Source organism: Equus quagga, chromosome 5 (genome assembly GCF_021613505.1).
Source record: "Equus quagga isolate Etosha38 chromosome 5, UCLA_HA_Equagga_1.0, whole genome shotgun sequence".
Lineage (NCBI taxonomy): Eukaryota > Metazoa > Chordata > Mammalia > Perissodactyla > Equidae > Equus > Equus quagga.
The window spans coordinates 138,486,468-138,513,365 of record NC_060271.1 but is presented as its reverse complement, the minus strand read 5'-3'; the positions used below and the strand labels follow the sequence as shown (position 1 = coordinate 138,513,365).

Genomic DNA, 26,898 nt, shown 5'->3' with positions numbered 1-26,898 from the left:
TGCAGGTCCAGTGCATTCGAGGTGCTGGCCCTGGACGGGGTCAGCACGGGGGTCCTTCAGTTTTACACAGCCCAGGAGAGCGCCGACTGGCTGAGAGCAGTGTCAGCGAACATCAGCGACCTGACGCTGCAAAACGTGAGCACAGAGACCTGCATGGCTTCCTGCTCTCAGCCTCTAGTCTACAAGAATGATTAGGATCTTTTATTATTTATGATTAACACTAAATGGTTGGTTATAATATTACACAGAGGAATATGTACTTTTATTATCAACATACCAAATCTCTAACTAAAAAGAGTTAAAAATTAAGTCATCTAAATGTTTCCTAATATAAGACTATGGGCTAAATCAAACATTTGGAAAACTTATAGCTGGTTCTCTCTCCCTCCATCTTTCTCTCCCTCCCTCTCTCTCTCTCTCTGAATCTCTCTCCTTGTCCCTCCCTCTCTCTCTTCCTTTCCATGCACAAACACAGAAATATTTGTACATATGCGAGTATATGTACTTTATCCAAATGCATCAATGTAATGTGGCATTTTTATTTGGGGATCCTAATTGGGTTAAAGATATAATTCTCTGAAACATAATGAAAACTCATAAAGAGGCATATCTAACCAAAAGTATTACTTCTCAAGTTTTCACTGCAGGCATCCAGGAAAGAAAAAGTCCTCTGTCTCCTTGAGTGATCTGTTTCACAGTCAAAGTCAATAGGAAAATAATTTTAAAAAAGGAATAAAAAGAGATGGGGTGTGAATGAAAAATCAGTAAAGTAATAAGTTCCTTAAAGCAACCACTGTCTGTGGCACTGACTTGATGGCCACAGCTGTGGGAGGTCGGAGGCGGACCCACCCTTAGCCACAGGTGGCCTTTGACCAATTTTCTGGTTCTCATTCCCTCCAGTTGACTTGCCCCTTGACTGCATTTGCCTCTCAATCCCCTGCCGGTCAGCTGGTGACAGGAGAGCCCTGGGCCTTCGGGCTGACACTGTGCAGCCAGCCACCACTCCTGACCCACCTGGCTGTCTTCTTCCATGGACCTACCTTGTTCCTTGTCCTGGAGGCTGCTAAACAGAGGTTGACTGTGCACAGTAAAATATTCGGGAAAGCGGCACTAGGTTAGATTTCTATTCTACAGCCCTCAGAGGCTTGCTTTCTTCCTTCACTTACATAAGGAGGTACCAGAACCTCTCTCAGATCTTAGTTTTCAAACTTGACATTTTGAATTCCAAAAGCATCTGGATGGACAAAATTAAAAGGAAAAAAACAAATGAACAAATGATGGTAGATTGGTATTTGCAGAAATGCGTGTGACAGTGAGAGCCCTCATTTCTAGATGGTCCTCACATCCTAGCTAGGAGGCAGAACAGAGAGAAGATGCTCAGACACCCTAGAACCAGAAACGTGGGTTCGAAGTGGCTTTCTAAGTCTGTAGACTTGGGCATATTATTCTGGACCGCCACTTCCTCACTGGTAGAATTTTGGAAAATAATATCTACTTTGCAAGATTTATGGGAGAATTAAACAAAGGAACAATTGGGAAAACTGTAATTACCTAAGATTCAGAAATCATTTTTTCAGATGTTGAAATTTAAGCATCTACTGTCCCATAGCTTCACCTACACAAAATGCTGGTATTTGAAACATAATAATTTAAGTAACATTGTTTATTCCATTATATTTGTATTTACTCTGGTTTGATTTTCAGGTAAGAAATTAATCATAAAATAAATTTATTCCCAAGGACACTCCCTGTGGCTAGTTAACTTCAGTTATCAGTTAGGTTGGAAAATTATGGCTTTAGTGTGCTTGTCATAACGACTCCTGCTTCCTTCTCTCTGCAGATGAAAATGGCGAATAAATGCTGTTCTCCTTGTGACCAGGTAGGATTCCTGTTTTTCATGTTGACCATGTAACAAATCCCGAAAAGTAGCGTCTTTCTGTTTTTGGAATTTGATTTGGAAATTTTGATGGGAAGACGCTGGCACGCCGGGCTGAAGTCGGGGGTCCTCGCCCTCAGTGTTAACTCCGTAAAACTGCCCATTTGTCGTGGAAGTAATATAAGAAGGGTTGTTCTGTTCTCCCGGGCGTGCCACGTTGTAGATGAGTTACCTATCGCCAGTTATGTCTCATAAGGAAACATGATCAAACAATAATGCTGAGATGATTTTTTAAGCTGAAAGTAATTTTAAGAAGGAGATGCACCTAGGTAATTTGGCATCTTTTTTGTTTTTAAAGATTGGCACCTGAGCTGACATCTGTGGCCAAACTCTTCTTTTTCTTCTTCTTCTTCTTCTTTCTCCCAAAGCCCCCAGGACATAGTGGTATGTTCTAGTTGTGCGTCCTTCTGGTTGTGCCATGTCAGCACCCGGGATCCAAACCTATGAAACCCTAGGCTGCCCAAGCAGAACCTGCAAACTTAACCACTCGGCCCCAGAGGGCCCCTGTAATTTGGAATCTTAAGCATCATGTAATTTTCTTAGACAAATTCCTCCTTTGGGAGCTTTGCTCTTGAGAGGGCCCTGACCCAGCAGATATTATTGCAGGGGGCGGGGACCCCTCACCCCGACACAGGTAGTGTGTGCACCTCGAGGCAGCGTTCTTACACTGACCCACAGTCACGGCAACAGCCGCCTCTTTAGGACTCCTCAGCTCACTCCTCCTCAGAGCAAAGACCAACTTTTAATACTCTGACTCCCTACCTCAAGGACTGCTCATCGACTAGGTCTGTAAGAACTTAGGAATCATGAGCTATTCATTATCAGCAGTTTGAGTATCAGATAGATTTTGAAGCCACTACATACTTCTTCCGTCTCCTTTCTGATAAACTCACGGTTTAAGCTATAATGTCAGCAAATGTGTTTACTTATAGCTCATTGTGCTTTCATAGGTTTGAGGAAGTAAGCATTGTAGCCTCAAGTTAAAAAAACCGAAAACAATGTGTTGTTTGCTTTAAATAGTGCTTATAAACACTCTTTAAATAGTGCTTATTGATAAAACTTCAATTCAAACTGAAGACAAGTCTCTACTAATCAAATGTTTGTTGTAAAAGATAGGAAGTTAGGGCCATGTTTAAATTAAACCCCTCTAGGTGACATTTTTAAATTAGAAAAGAAACTCTAAGAAAAGTTGCTCTAAATGTAAGTTTTATTTCATGTAATATTTTTCTAAATCTACAATCAACTATTTTTGTTTCACATATTTAAATGAGGGTAGTTAGCTATTTAATGAGTAATATTTCCATGAATGTCTTAATTAACATAGGATTCATTTCATATTCTATACGCAAAATCTTGTTTTCCTGCTGTGTTTTGTGTTTCTAAAACAGAGGTTTCTCATAGACTTTTCCACCGAGGACACCCCTCTCCACATTCACACCAAACCATGTCTTCTCTGGATTTATTTTCCAAGGCTGGTGGGAGAGTGGACCAGATCAGTGCTCTTGTGTCCAGAGGAATTTTCCATTTTGAAATTGGGTTTCTGTTGGCGAAATCAAATTAACAAAATGGCCCGTGAGAGTCTTGTGATGGTAAATGGAGACACTTCTGAGACCACAGGAGGCAGTGGCTCCAGCTGGCCCTCCTTGCAGCAGCTCTGGTGCCATCCTTGGTGGGGAGATGGTTCTCTCTGTGACTGTGATGAGGCAGACAGGTGGCTCGTGGTCAGTGACCTGCAATGCCATGTGAGCGCCCACCACATGGAGAGCAAGCCTGTGACCTGAGGCCTGCGCAGGACTTGACCCTAATGGATTTGGGGGGACCTTTGGGTTCGCATGGCTGTACTTCAGTTACCTGGCGTGTTGGGAAATCGAATTTGCTTTGTTTCTCTTTGAAATTTAACTCCTCTTTATCCTTGTGTCACAAGAGAGTACATGATATAAGGTTCAGAGAAACGTAAAATTGAGGAGCAAAGCTCCCAGTTCAGGGAACATTAATGAATTATGGTTCAAAGACCTCCGCGGCCGTGGGGTCGTCTTGCTTGTGTTCTGTCTTATGAAATCTTATCACACAGTAAACCTTGTTTGTGTGGAGTCAGTCTTGGTGGCCTTACTTGACTAAAACCTGGATTCTAATTCCAGCTAACCCCTTCTCTGGTGCTACAGTTTGAACAGGTTAACCTCTGAGCCCTAGTTTCTGCATCTATAAAATAAGAAAGCTGTAACAGGTCATCTAAAGTCTTTTTTTTAATCTCAAAATTTCTGTGGTTACTTTGAATTTACTTGGGAGCTTGAATTAGTTTATTCAGAAAGAAATGTTAGAGACGAGCTCACTATGTGGGATTATTGGAGAACTCACCCCGGCCGTATCCAGACATGTTTTTGGTAGAGGATTACTTTATGTTTTCTCCAAAACTGAACGTTTTGTATGTGTTATAGGAGTTATGATGTTTGAGCCCTTTAAAAACAGGAAGGAATTTTTTTGCTCATTCTGAACAATTAATTCTTGATTTTGGTATGTAGCAAAGAAATATTATTTGGACAAATATGAAAAAAATAAAAACATTTGACAACCGCTGAAATTGGCCAACAACAAAAAACCAGAGTTGGAAAGGTAATAAAAAGGCCTGGAGGGTGGATTTTTAGAGTCTTATCTGGTAACAAACATCACCATGTAATTTGTCATCTCAACTGGGGCACTTCTTTCTGGGATGGAGACCAACCTAAAAACGATGCTAAGACAACAGGCATAAATTTAGAATTGTCCCAGGCAAGCCAGCACACATGCTCACCCTGCTAAAATAGCAGGCAAGCCTGCACATTTCCAAAGTAAACCTCATCCAGAAAACCTAAATTAAAGGCAACTATGGATGCCTTCATTTCTAAATCCAAAGGAAACCTAAATAACTCAGGTAATTCTGGCCTTTTCCGTGTAAAGGAAAAGACAGCTGTGCGGTTACCATCTGAAGGATGCTTAAATAGTTATCGAGACTCATCCAGGTGGGGAAAAAAAAGAGAAAGGACTTTCCTATAGAAATAGCATCAAAAAAGATAAATGAAAATATGCTCCTTTATTACAATGGTTATGTCCTCTTGATTTAATTATGGTGGCGCAATCAGGTAGGTGTTCATAAAATTATAATATACGTTTCTTGGAACCTGTAATAAGCCATTACAAAATTCATAATGTAAAAGATAAAATTAGCTTCTCTTAAAATTATTTATGAACTGCATATACCTAAAAAAGATTCATAAAGCAGCCAATGTTTCCAATAATAGCTAAGCTATAACTTATTTCTTGGCTAATTAATCTGAGCAGAATTAAATTACACATGGAGTTTAATTAAGTTGACATCCAATTTACAGACATTTCAGATTATTAACAATTGGTACATCACCATCGTGGGCAGAAAAGGAGCTCCTCGTTCGCTCCTCGATGTATAATTCCTGTTGAACGCTGTGCCCAGCACCATATTTACCCGGATTTGGGAAGAAAAACATGACAACAAATTGCCTAACCCTGGAAGAGGAAGACAGCAGAGTCAAAGGAGAGGGTGCAGAAAGCAGGGTGCTGGGTCCACGGCTTCCAGAGGCTTGTTCTTGAACTCCACCCCAGTACCTGGGGCTCCAGAGAAGTGGAGCCACTCTCATGCTGAGTGGGATATAGACGTAAATGTGTCCCTCAGTGAGTGCTCCTCTCTGAAAGGATGCTTGCTGCTCCTCTGCTGGAGAAGGACCCCAGGTCTCCATTTCCCCTGGAACTTACAACTTCTACTTTCTACTCACCCTGATCAGTCGATCGATCGATCGATCGATCGATCATTTCTCATCTGTCTGTCTATATTTACGTACATGTGGGTGGCTATTATAGCCCTGTCTTAAGGTACGTTCCTACATATCAGGCCCCAGTTCATCACTCCCCCACTGTGAAATCTAAATTGCAGGATATGCATAAGCAGTTCATGAAAAGAAAGAGGAAGACGGGGGAGACTTGGCAGCATTTGAATACATGATTTAAAAAATACAGGTAAACCCAGCGAAGTTTGTCCTCCCTGCGGGCAAAAGCACTGCTGTAACTCCCCTCCCACGGCATGTGAGTCTGATCAGACCCAGAGCTGAAGGCTTCATTATTAGGAGATTCCCCCAGAGGAAACACTGGTTTTATAAGTTTGAGGGACCTTGCCACGTGGCTGGAGACTTGCCAAGGGCATCCTGTCTCCATCCCTAGTGTTTTCTTCTGCGCTGTGGTTGTTTCCTATCCCCACCTGCCATCTCTAACTCAGCAGTATGAAAAGATTCTGGGTTAGATCTTTGGTAATAAATATAGTATCAAAGCAGATTTTTGTGCTTGCTGCTGACTTAAAGTTTGCGATAATTTAGAATTTAAACAATTTCCTGTGTTATCTAGAAATTCTGGCTCCACACTTTTGTGGTAATCGTTGAAAGAAAGGTCTGCTGCTCAGCCAGGCTGGTAAATGCAATAGGCACATCTTCCCTGCTGTGACCACGTAACTGCTTGTGAGGATGCAGGTAGGGAGCAGATGGAGAGTCACACACGCGTTCTTTCAAGAGATAGGGTACAGGCGTGCTCTGCCATCCTGCACATGTAGAATAGAGGACATGTAAAGAGCGTGTGGTCTAACGTGGGCCCAGAGGGAAGGGCTGTGAGGGCACGGAGTGAAGGCTCCTGCAGTCCTGCTGGAAGGTGAGAGGCCTGCTGTTTACGTGCCAGATCACGTGACGCAGAGTAAGGTCCTTCACCCGCTTCATGTGCTCCCCAAACAGACCTGTGCAGTGGGTTGTAATCGCTGCTATTCAGAAGATAAGGCTGTAACACTTACGTTAGAACATACGTTTAAAATTAATCCTATTTAAATTGTATGAGTCATTGCACTCATGCAATAGTGAGTGTGGAAGGCAGTAGTCGCCCATTGAATCCGTGTTCATGTTAGAAACAGCAAGGATCTGCTAAATTTGCTTGAGAAAATGAAATGTTTCTTATCTTAAAACTCAATGGCAAGAAAACAAACAACCCGACTAAAATAAAACATTTTTTAACAATGGGAATTGAGCACATCTTATGATTTACAGCAGTGTTAATGCTAGTGTTATAAACAACAAAAGTGTATCCATATGTCCCAATGGGACAAAAATGGAAAAAGTCAATTAGAAATTTTTAAATAATCTGTGTACTTGGTTTCAAATCCACGAGACATTCAAGGAGTCGGCTGTGCTGAGTGGTTTTCAGGTTCTGATGCCACCCGAACGGGCTGGTACTGGCCTCCTACCTCCCAGCCCCCCGGGACAGGGTTTCCTGTGGTGCAGCATAAAATTCTCACAATTATCAGGTGAGGTCATTCTAGTCCATTTTATGAGGGAAAAACAGAGACCTAGAAATGTTAAATGTGTCAAAGGACACATGAAATGAAATTGTCTCGTCTACTACTAATAAAACTGTCCACGATAACATTAACATCTTATCACGCTGCTGTGGTTCCTAAATCTTCACGCTCAACCATAAGCAACTTACAAGTTCATGGGCCACTGGGAAACTTGGGTTACTTTAAAGAGCTCTGTCTATCTCGGACAGCCTGACAGGACACGTCACAGCTTTGAAGGCGTTAGATTACTAGTGTTCAACACTCAAACCAGAGTAGCCTTGACTGTGCGGCTCGGGCTCCACTCTCCACAGAATCAACTCCTGCATCTCTTTTTCCATCACTAGGAGTCCTGTTTGTGGAAATCTGATTTTTGTACAATTTCATCTAGCATCTTGACCTAGGCAGTCTTTCACCAGATGTAAGATTGAAAGCTGTCACTGATTTCTTAAGTAACAGATGGAGACAGGAACCATCTACCTCAAGCCCCAGCTGGCTGTCATCGAGAGCACTAGGGAGCACAGGTGCGCAGACCTGAAGGCTGCCCCACCTTGAGACAGTGCATAGGACAGTGTCATTTCAGAAAGTGGTTGGCATGTCTATGAAAATTCATTTTTAATTTTGTTTAAATATGCTAGTTGTTTTAAATAGTTACTCCATAAAAATGTTAATTATTTCATTTTTCTTAACATGGCATAATGAGGAAATAAGAAAATTAAAATGAAATTATCCTTACCACTTTCTACAAAATATAAGTCGCATTAAAATTTTAGATAAGACACAGGGATTTTAGCTTAATATTGGTTTGAATTCATGCACTGAATTCTTAAATCATATTACTGTTTATTAACTTTTCGAATCATATTCTGAGTGGTTATAGTTTGCATTCTGTGTCACAAGATTAAAAGTATTTATCAAGTGTAAGAATCTATTATTTTTGTATTTATACTCACTGTTGTTAGGAAGTTGAACTATAAAGAAACATCTTTTTCCACATATGTCAACAATATGTTTACTATAGAAACAGAAAATGTATTAGCTGTTTTGGCAGCATCATAGACAAATCTGGAATACTAATCCCTAATAGAATGTAGCCAGCCTGGTGGTCTAGGGGTTAAGGTCCGGTGCTCTCACAGCTGTGGCCTGGGTTCCTTTCCTGGTCACGGAACCACACCACCACCTGTCGGTCGTCATACTGTGGTGGCTGCATGACGCCGTGATGCTGAAAGCTATGCCACTGGGATTTCAAATAGCAGCAGGGTCACCCATGGTGGACAGGTTTCACTGGAGCTTCCAGACTGAGACACACTAGGAAGAAGGACCTGGCCACCCACTTCTGAAAAAACTGGCCATGAAAACCCTGTGGATTTCAGTGGAGCATCATCTGATACAGCGCCGAAAGGCGATGAAAGGATGGCGCAAAAGGACAAGCAAGGGTTCCGCTCTGCTATACACAGGGTGCTAAGAGTCAGAATCCACTGGATTGCAGTAATAGCAACAGAATGTAATTAAATACTGTGTTCTAAAAATGTATATAGTCGGCCGGCTCCGTGGCATGGTGGTTAAGTTCAGTGCGCTCCGCTTCTGCAGCCCGAGTTTGGTTCCTGGGTGCAGACCTACACCGCTCGTTGGTGGCCGTGCTGCGATGGTGACCTACATACAAATTAGAGGAAGATTGGCACAGAGGTTAGCTCAGGGAGATTCTTCCTCCAGCAAAAAGGGGAAGATTGGCAACAGATGTCAGCTCAGGGTGACGCTTCCTCAGCAAAAAAAACCAAAATATATCTATGGAATGTACAACTGTAATGCAGCTGAGAAGTCAAAACTAAAAGCATGTAGAAACTCCTGTGTGGAAGCTGGCCCGATACAGAGCTGCCCCAGTGCAGAACTGTGGGTGTTTAATTCAAGATGTTACACGTTTGTATGGTGTCTGCTTGATGGAAGAGTTGGAAGCTGACCTCAACTTGCCCAGGTCCCCCTGGCTTTGAGGATGCTGACTTAGTGGGAGGACAACTTGCTGGTTTGTTCTGTCTACCCCTGCGACGGTGTGCTCTTAGTAAGGCTTGGTTTTTAATTTTAAAGGTTTCCCTCTGCAGGTTGTACATATGGGGTGGGTCAACGAGAGACTGGAAGGTGCCGACTCCTCTCAGACCTTCAGACCCAAGTTCCTGGCCCTGAGAGGCGCGTCCTTCTACGTTTTCAGCTCCCCTCCGGTAAGGACGCCTTCGGGATTGCATGGGGAGGGGGTTGCTCACAAGGTCGGTCATGTCAGGGCAGCGGTGATCACATCTGTTTGGAAGAGGCCCTGCGTGGTTGAAAAGAGCTCTGCTTTGGGTCTGCTGGCTAATCCTTCACAAGTTAATCCATTTCTCTCTTGCAATTCAAACAGCCATTTGAATGTTACAGAGTTTTCCTGTCTAAGGTAGCTGATTCGGAGGTGGGGACGCAGAAGGCTTTATGTCTTAAAGCGTGAATTATATGATAGAAGATCAAAAAAACAAACAAAACCCTTCTCTTCAGATATTTCTAATTTAATGGCCAAATAATGAAATTTAAAAGTTATTCTTCCCCTCATTTTTTCCACGTTTTATTGACTAAACAAACAGCCCAAGTTATTAGGATCCGTAATACGAATTTAATGCTGAATGCTGTAGTTTACAATTCTATTTTCCAGTTCTCACCAATACCATTCTCCCAAAACTGACCAACTCTAATGTGGGTGCCCAGCCTAGAGTGTATCAATTAAAGCAATTCTACTTTCTGTGAGAACTGCAAACAAACTGAAAACCTGAGAGCTTCAGGTTTCTACAAACTTCGATGCAGGTCACCTACAGTGTTGATGGAACTTTCTGCCATTAAAAATAAGTGAAAGGATTTCCTGCTTTTTAAGCCTGAATAATATTCCATTGTATGATAAACCACTTTCCTTACCCGTTCATCCATCCCTGGGCATTTAGACTGCGTCCACGTCCCGGCTGTTGTGAGTAATACTGCAGTCAGTGAACGTGGAATACAGACGTCTTCAGATCCAGATTTCGTTTTCTTTGGATAAATACCCAGAAGAGTAATTGCTAAACCATAGGATTGTTCCACTTTTAACTTCTTCTTAGGAACTCCATACTGTTTGGGTTTTACGCTCCCACCAGCGGTGCTGGACGGCTCCCTTGTCTCCACACCCTCCCCAAAGCTTGGTGTCTTTCACTTTGGAGGCAGAGGATGTGTTTGTGGCACAGATTGAGGGGATGGTTTCCTGGGTGTGTTCTCTTCTTCAGACTCATCAAGTTGTGTACATTAAATTTGTGCAGCTTTTCCCGTGTCAGTTACACCACAGTGGAGTGGTTTAAAAAAATGAAAGACAATGAAAGGACAAGTCAAGCTCTGCCCTCAGACATCAGGACAATAATGCATGCTTTCTCCTCATTGATGAGGATAGTTTTTTAAATAAGCCTTTTATTTTGGAATAATTTTAGACTTAAAGAAAAGTTGCACATAACAGTATGGAGAATTCCTCTGTACCCTTCCCCCGTCTCCCCAAAGGTCAGCCTCTTACGTGGTACATTTGTTAGAACTGAAAATTACCAATGGTGCAGTGCTGTAACTCAGCCACAGACCATTGAACCAGCCTTTCCACCAGGTACCTTCCTGCCCCAGGCCCCGATCCAGGAGACCACGTTGCACGTGGGGCTACCTGTCTTTCGTAAACCAATTCTGTGACTTTACTGATGCTAAAGAATTCTCTAAATACTCGCCTGAGTAATCATTGAATTCTCCCCAAAACAAATGTAATAATGTTCTGTAACATTTGTTGCTAAATGTAATTTTGTATGGTCTCATCTAACAAAGTAAAACAAAAATAAGCACAAATACTCCTGATGGCCTCAATTCTGGGCTGTGTGGTGAAGCACTAGCTGCCTCTGAGCCTGGCGGATGAGTCTGAGCCGTCAATAATCAATCCTTGTTAGGCCGCAAGCAGAGATGCCTCCCACTCCTGTTGCAGAAGAAAATCGCCCCAGGGTGGCTCTGCCCTGGCCTGACCTCTGAGGAGGGGAGAGTCTCAGGTCCCCCCAGCTGCTGCTAACCTGGCTCAGGGCCTGAGCTGGAGGGTCGGCACCTGCTCTGAACGGTGGGGGAAGTGACTGCGTGTCCCAGACCGCACCCCCGAGAGTGCCTTCCATTTTTCTTTTCTCCTTAAGTGTTAAGATTCTCAAGGTATGACTTTTCCCCAAGCACAAAATTCCAAATTGTGAGAAATGCTTTAAACACTTTAATTTCTATACTTGTTGGAGCAAAAGGCAATTTAATCCGCCTCCCGTGTCAGTTTCAACTTGGTGGATGGAAATTCTAATTTTTGGAGGATGGGGTGGAGCAGATCTCCACAATCATGAGATGGATAGTGTGATTTTTACTAATACCCGGTTTTGCCTGTCTGTTTTAAAATCCCATGGCCGATTTTAAATCATGGCACTGATGCATGTCACACACACCACATCAGAGGAATAAATTCGCCGACCTCACCTGCTCAGATCTGCCCGAAGCAAACAAATGCTGCCTCTTACTCCCATAAGTGTCGTGCTTGGAAACCTGAGGTCTGTTCAGGTCTCTGCTCTGAGGGAGAGGACTGAGCGGCAGATGGAAATGGAGAAGACGCCGTGCACACCCTCCCTCGGCGGGTCCAGATCCTCGGGACACACGCAGCTCTGCCGTCCTCCCACCCAGCTTCCTCGGCCCTGACGAGCCAGCCTTCACATCCTCCTTTCCCTTCTTGTGTTTTGCTACATCTCCTAAATTACAGGTGTTTCAGGAATATGTGGAAGATTCCACATCTTTTCATGGATACCCTGTGCCTGCCTGATGCTGAATTAAGCTGGTGGAGGTCTGCAGACCTGAGCGCTCGGTGACCTGATGGAGCAGAAAGGGCGCGTGGGGGGTCCCGTGATGTGCTTCTGGCCCTGCTCACCGCTCATTCGCTCTCCAAGCCTTGGTTTCCTCGGTGGAACTAGGTGAACTTTCCCAGTTCTGTTGCCGATAAGTTGAAGTTTCAGGGACTCTGATGGGGCTGGCGGCTGCTTCTCGTTGCTGCAGCGAATCTGTGACTTGGTCCCCAGGAGCCAGTGGCACCCTGAGAGATTTCTCCTCCTCTCTACGTAATCCTGGTAGAGCGATTGAGCTTCCTTACGAGTGGCCACGAAGTCCCATGTGAGTTGATAATTTCCTCTGATCATTATCGCCCCGCATGACTAGAAACTCCAGGAATGGCGTCTTCCGAATGAGTCAGCACCAGGCAGCAGTCTTTCTCCTGAGGGCCATTCAGGAGGCATTTGCAGAAGCAGCACTTTGCGGGAAGTGCCTGTGTGCTCAGAAGCAACTTCCCCTTCAGGTGTCACAGATCCCGAGCCTTAGCTCAGGCAAAATTGGAAAAAAACCTGCTTAATCAGGTTTTTATACAAATGATTTCCGGCACATGCAGATTTTCGTTCTTCACAGAAAGGTGTTAATGACTTCAGTTTCCCAGAGCCTGGCACCATGATGTGGTCTGACTGGTTTTGTTTTTATTTTCATCTACAGGATATTTAAATCCTCTAAAATATTAGATGTCGTGTCTCAGCATTTAAAGTTCATAAAGCCTTAGACCTGGTGTTCCTTGTTGCTCTAACGGTTTTGGTTGAGGACAGATGCTTCAGCAGTTCATGGATCAAAAAGCAAAGGTTCTGGGAAACATGCTTTTCTGAAATGAGACACTTATCTTCCCAGCGTCACTTTATAAGAATAGGAAAAAAATTAATTATGAAAATATAACAAGAGCTAATTTTTCCATGGGGCAGCTAGTGTGTGTTTGAAAAAATGTACAATTTAACAGCTATCATTTGATTTGGATAAATTAATGAAGAGTTACCAACAAATGGTTGTTTTGATCTGACTGCGGGTCCTCAGGGTCCAGCTGGGATGGAGGGAGCCTGGGACCATCGCTGTCCCATGGGCGCGGGCCACTCCTGGATTTCAGTCTTGTCTCAGCATAATTATTATTAGACGTCACTTCAGTTTCAAAAGGGCCCCAGTTCAGACTTTGAATTTCCTGTCCTTTGGAAGTTGGCTGACCATGGACGGATCTTCGTGTTCAGTTGCCAGTGACGACTGGCAATACAGATATGGCTGGAAAAGATTGATATGGACGCACCGCTTTTTCCACCAAATGCAAAGCAAACTGCTCCGTCTGAGGTTTCGAGGACTCGGGGATCACGTGTTACTGCCGACAGCACCGCCCGCAGTGGCTCTGATTGTAGCCTGGTTTCCATCAGCTACCGGGCCTGGAAAATGGAGTGTCAGGGAGAGTTTATAAAATACATTCATCAAAAGAAGTTTTAAAATTTTATTTCGCTATGTAACATATCGCATAACTTTTAGGAATTACGGGAATTACGCAGGGTGGGAATCATGCATGACTCAACGCTGGTTTCCTTCCAGAGCAGTGGGGCCGAGCCTCGGCCTGGGAACATCTGAGCTGCAGAAAGTCCCTCTGCACAGGGAGAAGCGCCCTGCGGCTCCCTCGGTTCTTTTAATTAAAAGCAATTTGTAGTTAAAGATGGGACCTTTCCAGCCGCGTCTCATTGCTTTTTCTCCACACCTGGAAGGGCGTTCCCTCACACGTGTTCCCCTCTGGCTCCTGTCCGCTCACAGCTGGCCTGTTGCTGGAGACGTGGGATCTGAGGGCTTGTGGACAAGGGCAGGTCACTGCCGCAGACACGGCTCCCCTTACGCCTCACGCCTTTGCTCGCTGCCCCCCAGTGCCCCTGCTTCACAAGATTTGTGTTTGGGCACCAGGACCTGCCCCCACAGGTGAGGTGCTGAGTGCTCGCGTCCCTCCAGGAAGCAGTCTGGCCGCCCCGCGCCCTTCCTGCAAGACTGTGAAGGGATCGAGTATGTGCCCAGGTCCGTGGGCAAGTGTTGCCTCTCGAGGCAGGCTGGTGTTGTGCCCAGTCATCGTGGGGGTCGGTGGCCCCTCTGAGCCTCCGGGTCCTCACCTGCAGGATGGTGTGTGTAACCCAGCACCTGCTGTGAAGGGGCGTGTGAAGAGTACACAAGCCACTGCACAGGCTGTTCTGTACACCCCAGCCGGTCAGGGCGAGCCCCCGTGAGTGTGGGCTCGTGTGCTGGTCCTCAGACATGGCACAGAGGCTCCGCCCTCGCCCCACCTGGACCTAGAGTGATTGTCCCCCTGTGCACTGGCTCCTCCGCAAGGAGAAGACCTCACGCGTGGATTTCTCATTAGCCAAACTGAATTGAGCTGAAAAGTCATTTTCCTGGACATTCTGTTCTTGGCGCTTACGTGTCCACGGTCATCTCTGGAGGAGTCTGGAGGAGGCTCCCAGTCACCGGCGTTGCAGGGCGGTGTACATCCGCTTTCAGCCCAGAAGAGCTCCAGCCGTTCCCAGAGCCCTGACCGGGGCGGACGCCCTTCTCCAGGGAGACCCAGCCTGTCACAACATCCTAGGCAGCTCCCTGAGGGGAAGGTGCTGGCATCTGTTGCCTCGGTTGTTCCTCTGGGTACTTGCTTCCATAATTTGATTTTAAATTTCCTTCCTTACCTGGAGAAAAGTAATAAACACGACGAAACAACTTTCCTCGGTGTTCATTTGGAGCTGGCCTCGTTGTAAACCGTGAGTCCCTCTTTACATTTGATTTTGAAACCATTCATTTACAGAAAGCCTGACGCATCTGAAGCTAAATTTAAAACAGCTTCTTTTCCTTCATTGCTGGGTTTCCCACGCTCGGTTGTGCCTATGGAATCCGCTTCTTAATTTAAATGTGCTTTCCTTATTGAAAGTGTGCATGAACAGCCAGAGTATTCTGGAATGGTGGGTGCTAACATCCCTGTGATGGTGCGTCAGCCCCAAGGCCAGCTTCCTGTTCCTGGGGTCGAAAGCAGGGCAGGAGGCAGAGGACCAGGTGAGGGGCTGAGTGCGTTGAAAGCCCACAGAAGCAGCTGCTGTGCGGAGAGGCAGGTCACGTGTCTCTTCGTTTTAGGACAGAACTAAAACCCACAAACTATCACCAGAGGACGAGAACTGTCCACGAGGTGGCCGGCCTGATGCCTCCCCACGCCCGCATCGCCAGGGGCTGCCCACAAACCCTCGTCTTCTGCAGTCACTCAGGGGTTTAGCCCTGGTGGGTTGTGGCTTCTTTGTCATTTGAACTATTTGAAAACAAGCAAACAGATAAACAACCCCATATGTTCCCTCTGGCAGCCTCCCCCTGCGCGTTCCAAACAGGGCCACCTCTCTCTTCATTGTCTCTGTCTCTCTCTCTCTTCCCTCTCCATCTGTCTCTCTGTCTTTCTTTCTCTGTCTGTCTATCTCTGTCTCTCTCTCCCTGTCTCTGTCTCTTTCTCTCTGTCTCTTCCTCTCGCTCTTTCTCTGTCTCTCTCCCTCTCTCTCTGTGTGTCTCTTTCTCTCCGTGTTTCTGTCTCTCTCTGTCTCTGTCTCTGTCTCTGTCTGTCTCTGCCTCTCCACCCATTCTTCTCTCCTCCAGGGTGTCCTCCTTGACCTAATTTCTCATTCCTCAGAGACAGAATTGCATCTTTGATGTGGACACAGACCTGTGCCTTACCTTATAATAGTGGAACACCGGCCTCCCTGTCTTTTCTTGTAAGCTCTCTGGCCTCTCGTTCTCCTTCCAAATAAAGGTACTTCCCAGCAGGTGTTCCTTTCGTTCACTTCTCATTCCTATCAATTTCTGCAAAAGATGGCTTCCCACCATCCCCGTTCTCTTCTCAGAGTCATCGGCAACAACTTCTTTTGATAATTATGGTTTTGTTGACATAAAGAAAAGAGTGAGGCCATTTTGATGTACTTTGGTCCATGCTATTTCTTGTAAAGGAACAGCAAGACTCTTAGATGAGTCCAGGAAGTCATTTTCAAGATGCAGTAGACCTGTGAAATTGAGTTAGCCCCACATGCATTTACCAACAGCATCATGTTTAAGGAAGCCAGATGTTAATGTAAATCCTGTGCATCAGTCCACTTGTCTGCGGACAATTTAGATTCTCAAGATCACTGAAATATGAAAACTTTATTATGGTCAATTTGAATTTTTAAATATAAATATAAAATCATTCATTACATCAGTGTAGCACCGCACAGTCTATGAAGCCCTGGAATATGGTAGAATTTAAGAAGCGTACTTACACACACATGCACTCAAACGCAGACCCTCCGTGCTGCTGGACTGAACGTGGATGTGAGAGGAGAGGAGTCGAGAGAGATTCCGGCTGGGGTGGTGGTACCTCTGCTCACCGGGATGGAGGACCACAAGGGAAGGTGCTAGCGAGTGCTGGCCAATCCTAAGTTTGAAACATCTAAAGATCCCCAGAGGGAGATTTTCGAGTAGAGTTGGAAGTACCTGCTTCTAGTTCAGGGACAAGATCTGGCTGGCAGCGTAAAGTTTGGAGGCCTTGGTACATGGATGGCCTCTGACGCTGCGAGACCAAATGACATGACGCTCATCTAACTGGCTTCTTCTTGATTACAAGACGGAGAAGCCATCTGTTTCTCCTGAGTCTGTACAACTGCCGTTGTCCGCTGGTGATCAATACTAGTAACACTCAGGAAGAAATGAATAGTGAAGCCAGAGGTATCTATAAATATTCCTTCCAAAAGTTAGACTGACTTGACTTGATTTATTTGTACACTTCCTAAGGTCTTTATACAATTTTTAAATTTCTGGGACCTAAACTGTCATTACTAAATATTACCTATAAAATGAGAATAAAGTGAATGCCTCTTGAGAGGGTTGTTGTGAGATTAACATAAGATGGTTTATGTGGAAGTTCTCTGGATTGATAAAATGCCAGAAATGCAGTTCATTTATTTTCCACTGACCTGGAAGTTTCTCAACACTGAATCCATCTTTGCTCCCATCGCATCTAGCATCATGCCTCACATGAAGAAGATGCCCCTGAATTATTGGCAAATCTATAAAATAAACATTGGCAGGTATGAACGCCTTGTGGTTGCACTGTGTGCTTTGGAAATGTCACCAAATCCTCTCTAAAGAGAACACAAAGGAAAACTCAACCCTTTAGACTTTTTGGAGGGAGGAGGGGAGAGTTAGTCAACAAATCCCAAAGCATTTCGCGGCTGAAACTCTCACATAACAAGGGAATTCCACAAGAAAACAAAGACAGATCACTTAAGAGTATTTCACACCTTTGCAGTTGAAAGGACAGAATGGGAGGAGAGCCTGTGCAGGAGGCGGGAGGCAGGTGCTGCCCACAGAGCAGCCTCTATGGTCCACTTCCCGCCTGAGGCTCTGCTCAGTGAACCCTCAGGAGAGCAAGTCTGGCTACCTGGAGACAGCGTGATGGTGACAGTCCACCTCCCAGACTTCTGGAAAGATTTCCAGGACTTCATTCACATTTTTAAAGGTGGAAAAGACAGCTGTTCTGTTTGTATTTTAGTTAAATAAAGAAAACAAGTATATTTTTCTATTAAAATTAAATAGTTTGAGAACGTTTGAGGGCATATGTGTTAGCATGTACAAGAGTTAGGTGGAAATCAGAAAAGTATGAAATCCAAACTTTCAAAGATCACAGTGAAACAGGATTTTCATGACTGCTCTTGCTTTCTGTGCGTGTGTGTGATGCCGTAGTACGTAGTTTAGCACATATCCATTTCCAAAGGTGGCCACACTAGACTAATTCACTTAGCAGTGTGCTTGTAGATGAGCAGACTGTGCACTAAATAAAGCATGTTAAGGACATTAAATATCCTGGGTAACTTTTTTTAAAAAAACTGGTTTTTTAGAGCAGTTTTAGGGTTACAATAACATAGAAGGGTAGGTACAGTGATTTCCCACATACTCTGGGTCCCTACACATCCGTGGCGTCCTCCACTGTTAACATCCTCCACCAGATGGTACATTTTTTACCATGGTTGAGTCCACACTGCCACACCATAATCACCCAGCATCCATGGTTTACATTTGGGTTCACTCTTGCTGTTGTACATTCTATGGGTTTGGACAAATGTGTGGTGACTCTATCAATCGTCATGGTGTAGAGAGTAGATTCTCTGCCCTAAAACTCCTCTGTGCTCTGCCTGTGCATCCTTCTGTCCCCCACAAGCCCTGGCAGCCACTGATGTTTTTACTGGCTCTGTAGTTTTGCCTTTTCCAAAATGTCATGTAGTTGGAATCATACAGTATGTAGACTTTTCAGATTGGCTTCTTTCACTTAGTAACATGAATTTAAGTTTCCCCCATGTCCTTTCATGGCTTGATAGCTCATTTGTTTTTATTGCTGAATGATATTCCATTGTCTGGATGTATCACAGTTCATTGATGTATTCACCTACTGAAGGACATCTTGGTTCCTTCCAAGTTTTGGCAATTATGAACAAAACTGCTATAAACATCCACGTGCAGGTTTTTGTGTGGATGTCAGTTTTCAGTGCCTTTGAATAAATACCAAGGAGCACAGTTGCTGGATCATATGATGAGAGTATGTTTAGTTTTGTAAGAAACTGCCAGACTGTCTTCCAAAGTGACTAGACCATTTTGCATTCCCACCAGCAACATATGAGAGTTCCTGTTGCTCCGTGACCTCATCAGCATTTGGTGTTGTCAGCGTTCTGGATTTTGGCCATTTTAATGGGTATGTAGTGGTATCACATTGTTGTTTTAATTTGCATTTCCCTTATGACTTGATGTGGAGCATATTTCCATATGCCTATTTGCCATCTGTGTGTCGTCTTTGCTGAGGCATCTGTGAAGATCTTTGGCCTGTCTTTTACTGAGGTTGTTTGTTGTCTAATTATTGAGTTTTAAGAGTTCTTTGTATATTTTGACTATCAGTCCTTTATCAGATGTGTCTTTTGCAAATGTTTTTTCCTAGTCTATGGTTTGTCTTCTCATTCTCTTGACAGTGTCTCTCACAGAGCATAAGTTTTTACTTTTAATGAAGTTCAGCTCATCACTTATTCTTTCAGGGATAATGCCTTTGGTGTTGTATCAAAAAAGTCATCCCCACACCCAAGGTCATCTAGGTTTTCTCCTATATAGTCTTATAGGAGTTTTATAGTTAGCATTTTACATTTAGGTCTGTGATCCACTTTGCATTCATTTTTGTGAAAGGTGTAAGGTCTGTCCTAGATTCATTTTTTTGCACGTGGATGTCCAGTTCCAACACCGTTTGTTGAAAAGACTGTCTTTGCTCCATCGTATTGCCTTTGCTCTTTGTCAAAGAGCAGTTGACTGTATTTATGAGGTTCTGTTTCTGGACTCTATCCATTGTTCCATTGATCTGTTTGTCTTTTCTTTCACTAATACCACACTGTCTTGATTACTGTAGCTTTATGGAAATTCGGAAAGTCCGGTAGCATCAGTCCTCTGACTTTGTTCTTCTCCTTCAATGTTGTATTGCTTATTCTGGGTCTTTAGCTTCTACTCCTAAACTTTAGAATCAGTTTGTCAATATCCACAAAATAACTTCCTGGGAATTTGATGTGCCAGGGGGTAGTTCTGGCATTCAATTTTCTTAATACCTGCACACGATGTGCTGGTAGAAGTAACGGCTGTATCTGGTCCTTTAGTGATGGGGGAGGGTGGGGAGGAGGAGCCTTCTGCGGTCCTGTGACGAGGCCTCAGTCTTTTAGTGAGCCTGTGCCTCTGGATTGTGAACTTCCCAAAAATTTCTTACTGTTTTTTCTCCCCTCTTAGGTGGGCAAGGATGGCTAGAGGGGGATGGAGCTGGGTGTTTCCCTCCCCCAGGTCAGTAAGGCTCTGATCAAACCCCATCAGGTTAAGCTCTGTGAACTAGTTTTCCCTGAGGGCAGCCTTGTTGAGGACACTGTTGTGGGCTGTTTCAGAATAGTTCCTTTCCTCCTCTCCCTGCTGGAGGCATGAAGGGATTTTTCTCCAGTATTTACTGTGGGAGCCTGGCCCAGCTCCTGAAGGTAAATCTCACCATATTGTGAGGCCCCCTGTGACTGGCCCGCTGGAGTTTTCAGTTCTCTCAGACTTGTCTGCTCTGAGCCTCCCGCGATTTGCTATCTACTGTTCAGGGCTTCCTACCGGTGCTGGTTCCGCCAGCGGTTTCCACTCTGGGCCTCTGCTCTGGGAAGACGCGATGACCTGTACGGATCTATCGATACCCCAGTTTTGGGGGCAGCGGTTTGCCCTGTGTCCTTCCCTCTCCTGTGGATCCAAGAAGAGTTGTTGATTTTTCTATCTGTTCGGCTTTTTACTTGCTGTTAGGTAGGAGCGTTACCAAAGCAAAATGGTTGAGTTGAAATTAAAGCCTTCGCCAGAAGGAGGTGTCACACTTCAGAATAAAATTTATTTGCTGCAAATAAAGACACTAAGGTGAATTGCTTCCCAAGCCATGGCTCCCCGAGCAAGAGGAAGCAGGTACCTTTTATTTCCGATGAGGAATGAATATTCAGAAGGGAAGTTCCGTCATCACACATAGAGATGGGCATTTGCTTGCGCAGGCGCAGTTTGACAACATGCTTCCACGTACATCATGTGTTATGGGAATAAGGCCTAAGCTCCTCCTGGGGCAGAGATCCTAACATTAAAGTGAAGCCAGCTTGACTCTTGGGTACTTCTCAATCTGTCTGTGCAGGCGTCATGCAGTTTGGACGGTGGGGTTTGGACCAGTTCAGGTCACTTGGTGATCACCTCTCTTACTTAACTGAATAACACATTTGAGAAACAATTAAGTGCTTCTGAAACCCCCTTTGAGTTACTTCGGGCAGTTAGTCATGACAGAAGTGGTGACTTTCAAGCTCCTTACATACAGAACCAGAAACATAGCTTTTTAAATAGAAAAAAGATCAAGTACAGTCAAGTCTCGGGATACAAAATCAACGTGCAAAAATCAGTTGCGTTTCTATACACTAACAACGAAGTCACAGAAAGAGAAATTAAGAATACAATCTCATTTATAATTGCAACAAAAGGAATAAAATACCTAGGAATAAACTTAACCAAAGAGGTGAAAGATCTGTACACTGAAAACTATAAAACGTTGTTGAAAGAAATCGAAGAAGACACAAAGAAATAGAAAGATATTCCGTGCTCTTGGATTAGAAGAATTAACATCGTTAAAATGTCCATACTTCCTAAAGCAATCTATAGATTCAGTGCACTCCCTATCAAAGTTCCAACAACGTTTTTCACAGAAATAGAACAAAGAATTCTAAAATTTATTTGGAACAAGAAAAGACCCCGAATAGCCAAAGGATTCCTGAGAAAAAAGAACAAAGCTGGAGGTATCACACTCCCTGATTTCAAAATATACTACAAAGCCATAGTAACCGAAACAGCATGGTACTGGCACAAAAACAGACACACAGATCAATGGAACAGAATCCAGAGCCCAGAAATAAACCCACACATCTATGGAGAGCTAATATTCGACAAGGGAGCCAAGAGCATAGGATGGAGAAAGGAGAGTCTCTTCAATAAATGGTGTTGGGAAAACTGGACAGCCACATGCAAAAGAATGAAAGTAGACCATTACCTTACACCATGCACAAAAATCAACTCAAAATGGATTAAAGACTTGAATGTAAGATCTGAAACCATGAAAATTCTAGAAGTAAACATAGGCAGTATGCTCTTTGACATCGGTCTTAGCAGCATATTTTCAAGTACCATGTCTGACCGGGCAAGGGAAACAAAAGAAAAAATGAACAAATGGGACTACATCAAACTAAAAAGCTTCTGCACAGCAAAGGAAACCATCAACAAAATGAAAAGACAACCTAACAATTGGGAGAAGATATTTGCAAACCACATATCAGATAAGGGGTTAATATCCAAATTATACAGAGAACTCACACAGCTCAACAAAAAAAAAACCAACAACCCAATTAGAAAATGGGCAAAAGATCTGAACAGAGATTTCTCCAAAGAAGATACAGAGATGGCCAACAGGCAAATGAAAAGATGCTCAACATCATTAGCTATCAGGGAAATGCAAATCAAAACTACAATGAGGTATCACCTCACTCCGGTCAGAATGGCTATAATTAACAAGACAGGAAACAACAAATGTTGGAGAGGGTGTGGAGAGAAGGGAACCCTCATACACTGCTGGTGGGAGTGCAAACTGGTGCAGCCACTATGGAAGGCAGTATGGAATTTCCTCAGAAAATTAAGAATAGATCTACCATATGATCCAGCTATTTCACTGCTGGGTATTTATCCAAAGAACTTGAAAACGCAAGGGCATAAAGATACATGCACCCCTATGTTCACTTCAGCATTATTCACAATAGCCAAGACTTGGAAGCAACCTAGGTGCCCATCAAGGGGTGAATGGATAAAGAAGATGTGGTATATATGCACAATGGAATACTACTCAGCCACAAGAAATGATGAAATCCGGCCATTTGTGACAACATGGATGGACCTTGAGGGCATTATGCTTAGTGAAATAAGTCAGAGGGAGAAAGTCAAATACTGTATGATCTCACTCATAAGTGGAAGATAAAAACAACGACAAACAAGCACATAGCAATGGAGAATGGATTGGTGGTTACCATGGGGGAAGAGGGAAGGGCAAAAGGGGTGATTAGGCTCACATGTGAGGGGATGCACTATAATTAGTTTTTGAGTGGTGAACGTTATATAATCTACACAGAATTCGAAATATATTATGATGTACATCCAAAAGCTATATAATGTTATAACCCAATGTTACTGCAATTAAAAATAAATAAAATTGGAAAAAAACATTAAAAAATAAAAAAAATAAGTAAAATGGAAAAAAAAAGAGATCAAACTTTGCCATCACATAATGGGATTATGCTGGTTTAAAATGAAATGTTTTAAATTATTTTTCATATATTACCCAAAATAACAAAGGCATATTTTAAAATGGGAGCTAGAAAGAGTTTATGAAACAATAAAAGAGATTTACCCTGTAAGTATTAGGGAAATAGTGGCTTAGTAGAATAAGTTGTAAATTAATAGTACAAGCTATGTGTTCTGAGCGGAATCTTTCCATCTCACGGCCGTGGGATTGCCAGTGTGTGGTTTACCCTCTTCAACATTTTCTCCCATTCTTTGACCCGATAATAAATGGCAACTGCAACGCCCACAGGATCATGGGGAACATTGAATGACTTAATTTATCCATTTATGAATGTGTTTGAAAACTAGCACATTTGAATTTAACAGATGAAATTTTATTATTAATATTCAGCAACTTCTCATTGTAAAAGCAATACACAAAATATGGTGAGTGAGTTTGTACCCAAACATTTATATACCTTTTTTTCTGGCTTTGGATCTTGTATCCTGGAGCTGGTGGCAATTTGCCAGTAATGATTTCTGCTTTGCCCAAATCTAAAACCACCTTCTGTTCAGCTTTATCCTGTAGATTCCCTTATTTATTTAATCCAGACATGAATCGTAGGGTCTCTGGCTGAAGGGGTCTAGGACTTAGGCACAGCGCATCTTGGCGGCACAGCACGGGCTGCGCTGCGCAGATGGGGACATCAGGGGATAAACCTGGGAGCTGCGTACCTCGGGCTCAGGAGGGGGGCGGCCACCTTACTAAGGGAGACAGGCGAGGAGGAGGGGTCTCTGGTCCGTTTCCCTTTAGAGCACGAGCAGGTGGCTCCAGGAAGTTAGCTCTGTGGACGTCCGGAGGACGCCTGTCCCTCCCCTCCGTGTGGGGGTCACCACCCAGTCGTCCTTCCCCCCCGGGGCCTGATTTTGCTCAGAAAGCTTGACTGCATTCGCCAAGCCTGGTTTCTCAATACTTTGTGTTAGGATATTTAGATGAATTCTTAAAAGGCCCAGAGATTCTGAGGCAGATAATTTAGGAAAACCTAAAAGAAAACATCCTGTACTCAAGGATGGCTTCTGAGGTCCTTCAAGACAAGGGAAAGGGAAGAAAGAAGGCGAAGGAGCCGTGGGAGGAGGACGAGGCCCGAGGCTTCCAGCCGAGTTATCCTGTGGAGAGCAGAGGGAGCCCGGAGGCGGGGTGCTCGCCGGCTCTCTCCACTTCACTAGCAGATGCTGGAAGAGCGGGGTTCAACCAGCATTCCCCCACCGTCTCCCTCTCCCCCGTTAGCCAGAAGAATTATTTCTGATTTGCAGAGTCTGAGGAATCATGTTTCAGCTCTTCATGTTTTCAGACATCATTCAAATGTATTAAATAACAGTTACAAAATCAATTTTACAGCATCCTATAGCATTTACATAGAAATCATATAGCAGTTGCCTATCAATATGCAAGGAATATTGGAAGCAATTTTAAGAATGTCAATTAGGCAAGTATCTTCTATCATTTAAAAAATTTTTACTTGGAAAGAAATAATTTAAGTGCAGATTTATAGACTGAAGAAATATTAGACAATTGTTTTCTAATATAGAATTACTCTAGATCAACCCTAGGCTACATATTAAGGGTTCCACAATAATATTAAAAGATGGAAGACAGTAAATCTTATAGTCAAAAATTTCTGCTACATTGCCATCAAATGTAGTCAAATAAAATAGAAAACTATCAGCTATCATTTTTTGGGAAAAGTATTGATGGTATATGGTTACAAAACCATTAGTCTTTTCTTTCAGTCTCAAAGTCTGGTAATTTTCTTTTCGTCACGTGCTCGTTGGAGAAATCAAGACATCCGCTGGGATCGTTCCCCTTGTCCTGGTTTCTGAGTCACAGTAAGGATTTAACAATAGCGTGGGTTGCATCCCACTCTTATCATATAAGTCATTTCTCCGAGGACAGGAAGATCCTATAATGGCGCAGAGCACTTCTCTCCACATCTTTCTCTTACTCTTAGAAATTTTCACCCCTTTCCACAAAAGAAGTGCATTCCTAAAAACTAAACAGTAGAATAAATCATGTTTGCTGCATTAGAGGTCCTTTGATTTGAGGAAATCATGTCATGGAGCATCTAGTTTGCAAAATAAGGAATTCCTTTGTAGCATGAATAATGATTAAATATGCTTCTGCTTTGTAAATATAGTTTTCTTAATTCACCGTCCATCCTGCCTTTCTTCCCCCATCTGTTTTTCTTCTTTTCCTTTTTAACAAAGGTGTCAGGCAGGCTCTTCAACCTCTGGTTGTTTTCTTAAAAGGCCAGCACAGCAGAGTTGCCAAGAACATAATGCACGTACGAATCACTCAGGAATAGTCTTAAAACACAGACTCTGATCTGGCTGGCCAGGGACGGACCTGAGATTCTACATTTCTGATGAGTTTCCAGGAGATGCTGAGGCTGCTGGTCCACATGTCACACTTTAAGATTCCTTTGCAAATACATCAGTAGTAAATTACTTAAAAATAAAAATCAAGATGTCTGAGCCCCTCTCCAAACTGGCCAAATCTGAACCATTCAAATGGTTGAGTTGGTGAAACATTCTGTGGGCTTTAGAATGACTGATTATGTCTCAAGTATTTTATTTGGTGAAATGATTACTAGGAGGTCACTAATTCATTAACTGCATGGTCACTTCAATATTTCAAAGACACAACACTGTGAACATTTGATTATTTTTATTTTTAATGGTTGAAAAGTGCAAGGTAAACAACGAACAATCCAGATTTGTTACACTCCTGAGTATTTCAGATTTTTCTAGATGAAATATTTTAATTTAGAGATCATATATGCGAACGTGAATTGTAAACCATGAAACAGCATTCAAAAGTTGGACGAATTTGATCATTATTATTGTTAAAATTGTTATGAACTATAAGTCAGGACAGTCATGACATGTTCAATTAAATTGATAAGTTAATAAATGTTCTATTCATTTCCTAAATAGAATTGACTAGTAGGTTTAGTCCTAAAGAGCAGGACTGTAGACACAATATTTCTTCCCCAGGGTCACACTCCAGCCAATATATAAATTTCATGTGCAAATTCATTACCCTCTTAAATTCTCTAAATTTAACCTAAAATTAGCCCTTAATTTAAAGTAACAGGAATCCAAAATGAAATCCTAAAATTATGCCCAATTGTGTAATAGATAAGTACCTACACTAGCCAGTGCTTGTAACAGCAACGTATCTAAACGTGTTCATCGCACACACCAACAGAGATGAGCAGGGGTTGCTCATCAACATCCTCAGCGGCATGTGGTTTAGGGCGCCTCTGTCCTACTTGCTGTTTAGTAAAGACACATTGAATCACTCCATGGTTGTAAACCTTTAACTTCTCCAACTAAAAGTAGCATGTTTCATTTCATATATACTTTTAAAAACATTCCAGCTTTATCGAGGTGTAATTGACAAATGAAATCGTAGCATATGTAAAGTGTACAATGTGATGATTTGACTCACACGTACATTGTGAAATGATTCCCACTATCAGGTTAATTACCACATCCACCATCTCACAGAGTTACTTTTTGTGTGTGAGAACCATTAAGATTTATGCATATGTTTTATATTTCTTGCAGGTGAGCACATTAGACTGGGTCCGAGCAGAAAAAATCTATAACCTCTGTGAGGTACTATTTAAAGTTCACAAGGTAGGTACTCTTTGCACAGTAGATGCTTTCGTGTAAATAAGATGTCCCTTTGGGTTTAAAGAGTGAGAGAAAGATTTGTTTACCACCATCC

At 43.2% G+C, this 26,898-nt stretch overlaps 1 protein-coding gene across 7 annotated transcripts in view; it reads left to right on the top strand.

Moving 5' to 3' along the window:
- SNTG2 (syntrophin gamma 2) overlaps positions 1-26,898 on the top strand; it is a 319,099-nt gene that overhangs the window by 220,510 nt on the left and 71,691 nt on the right. For 6 of the 7 annotated variants that reach the window (XM_046660432.1, XM_046660431.1, XM_046660434.1 and 3 more), the window contains 4 exons: positions 6-135; positions 1,841-1,879; positions 9,407-9,523; positions 26,736-26,807. In XM_046660432.1, the coding sequence (XP_046516388.1) occupies positions 6-135; positions 1,841-1,879; positions 9,407-9,523; positions 26,736-26,807 (358 nt within the window). The remainder of the gene's footprint in view (positions 1-5; positions 136-1,840; positions 1,880-9,406; positions 9,524-26,735; positions 26,808-26,898) is intronic. The other variant, XM_046660433.1, reaches the window with a different exon arrangement.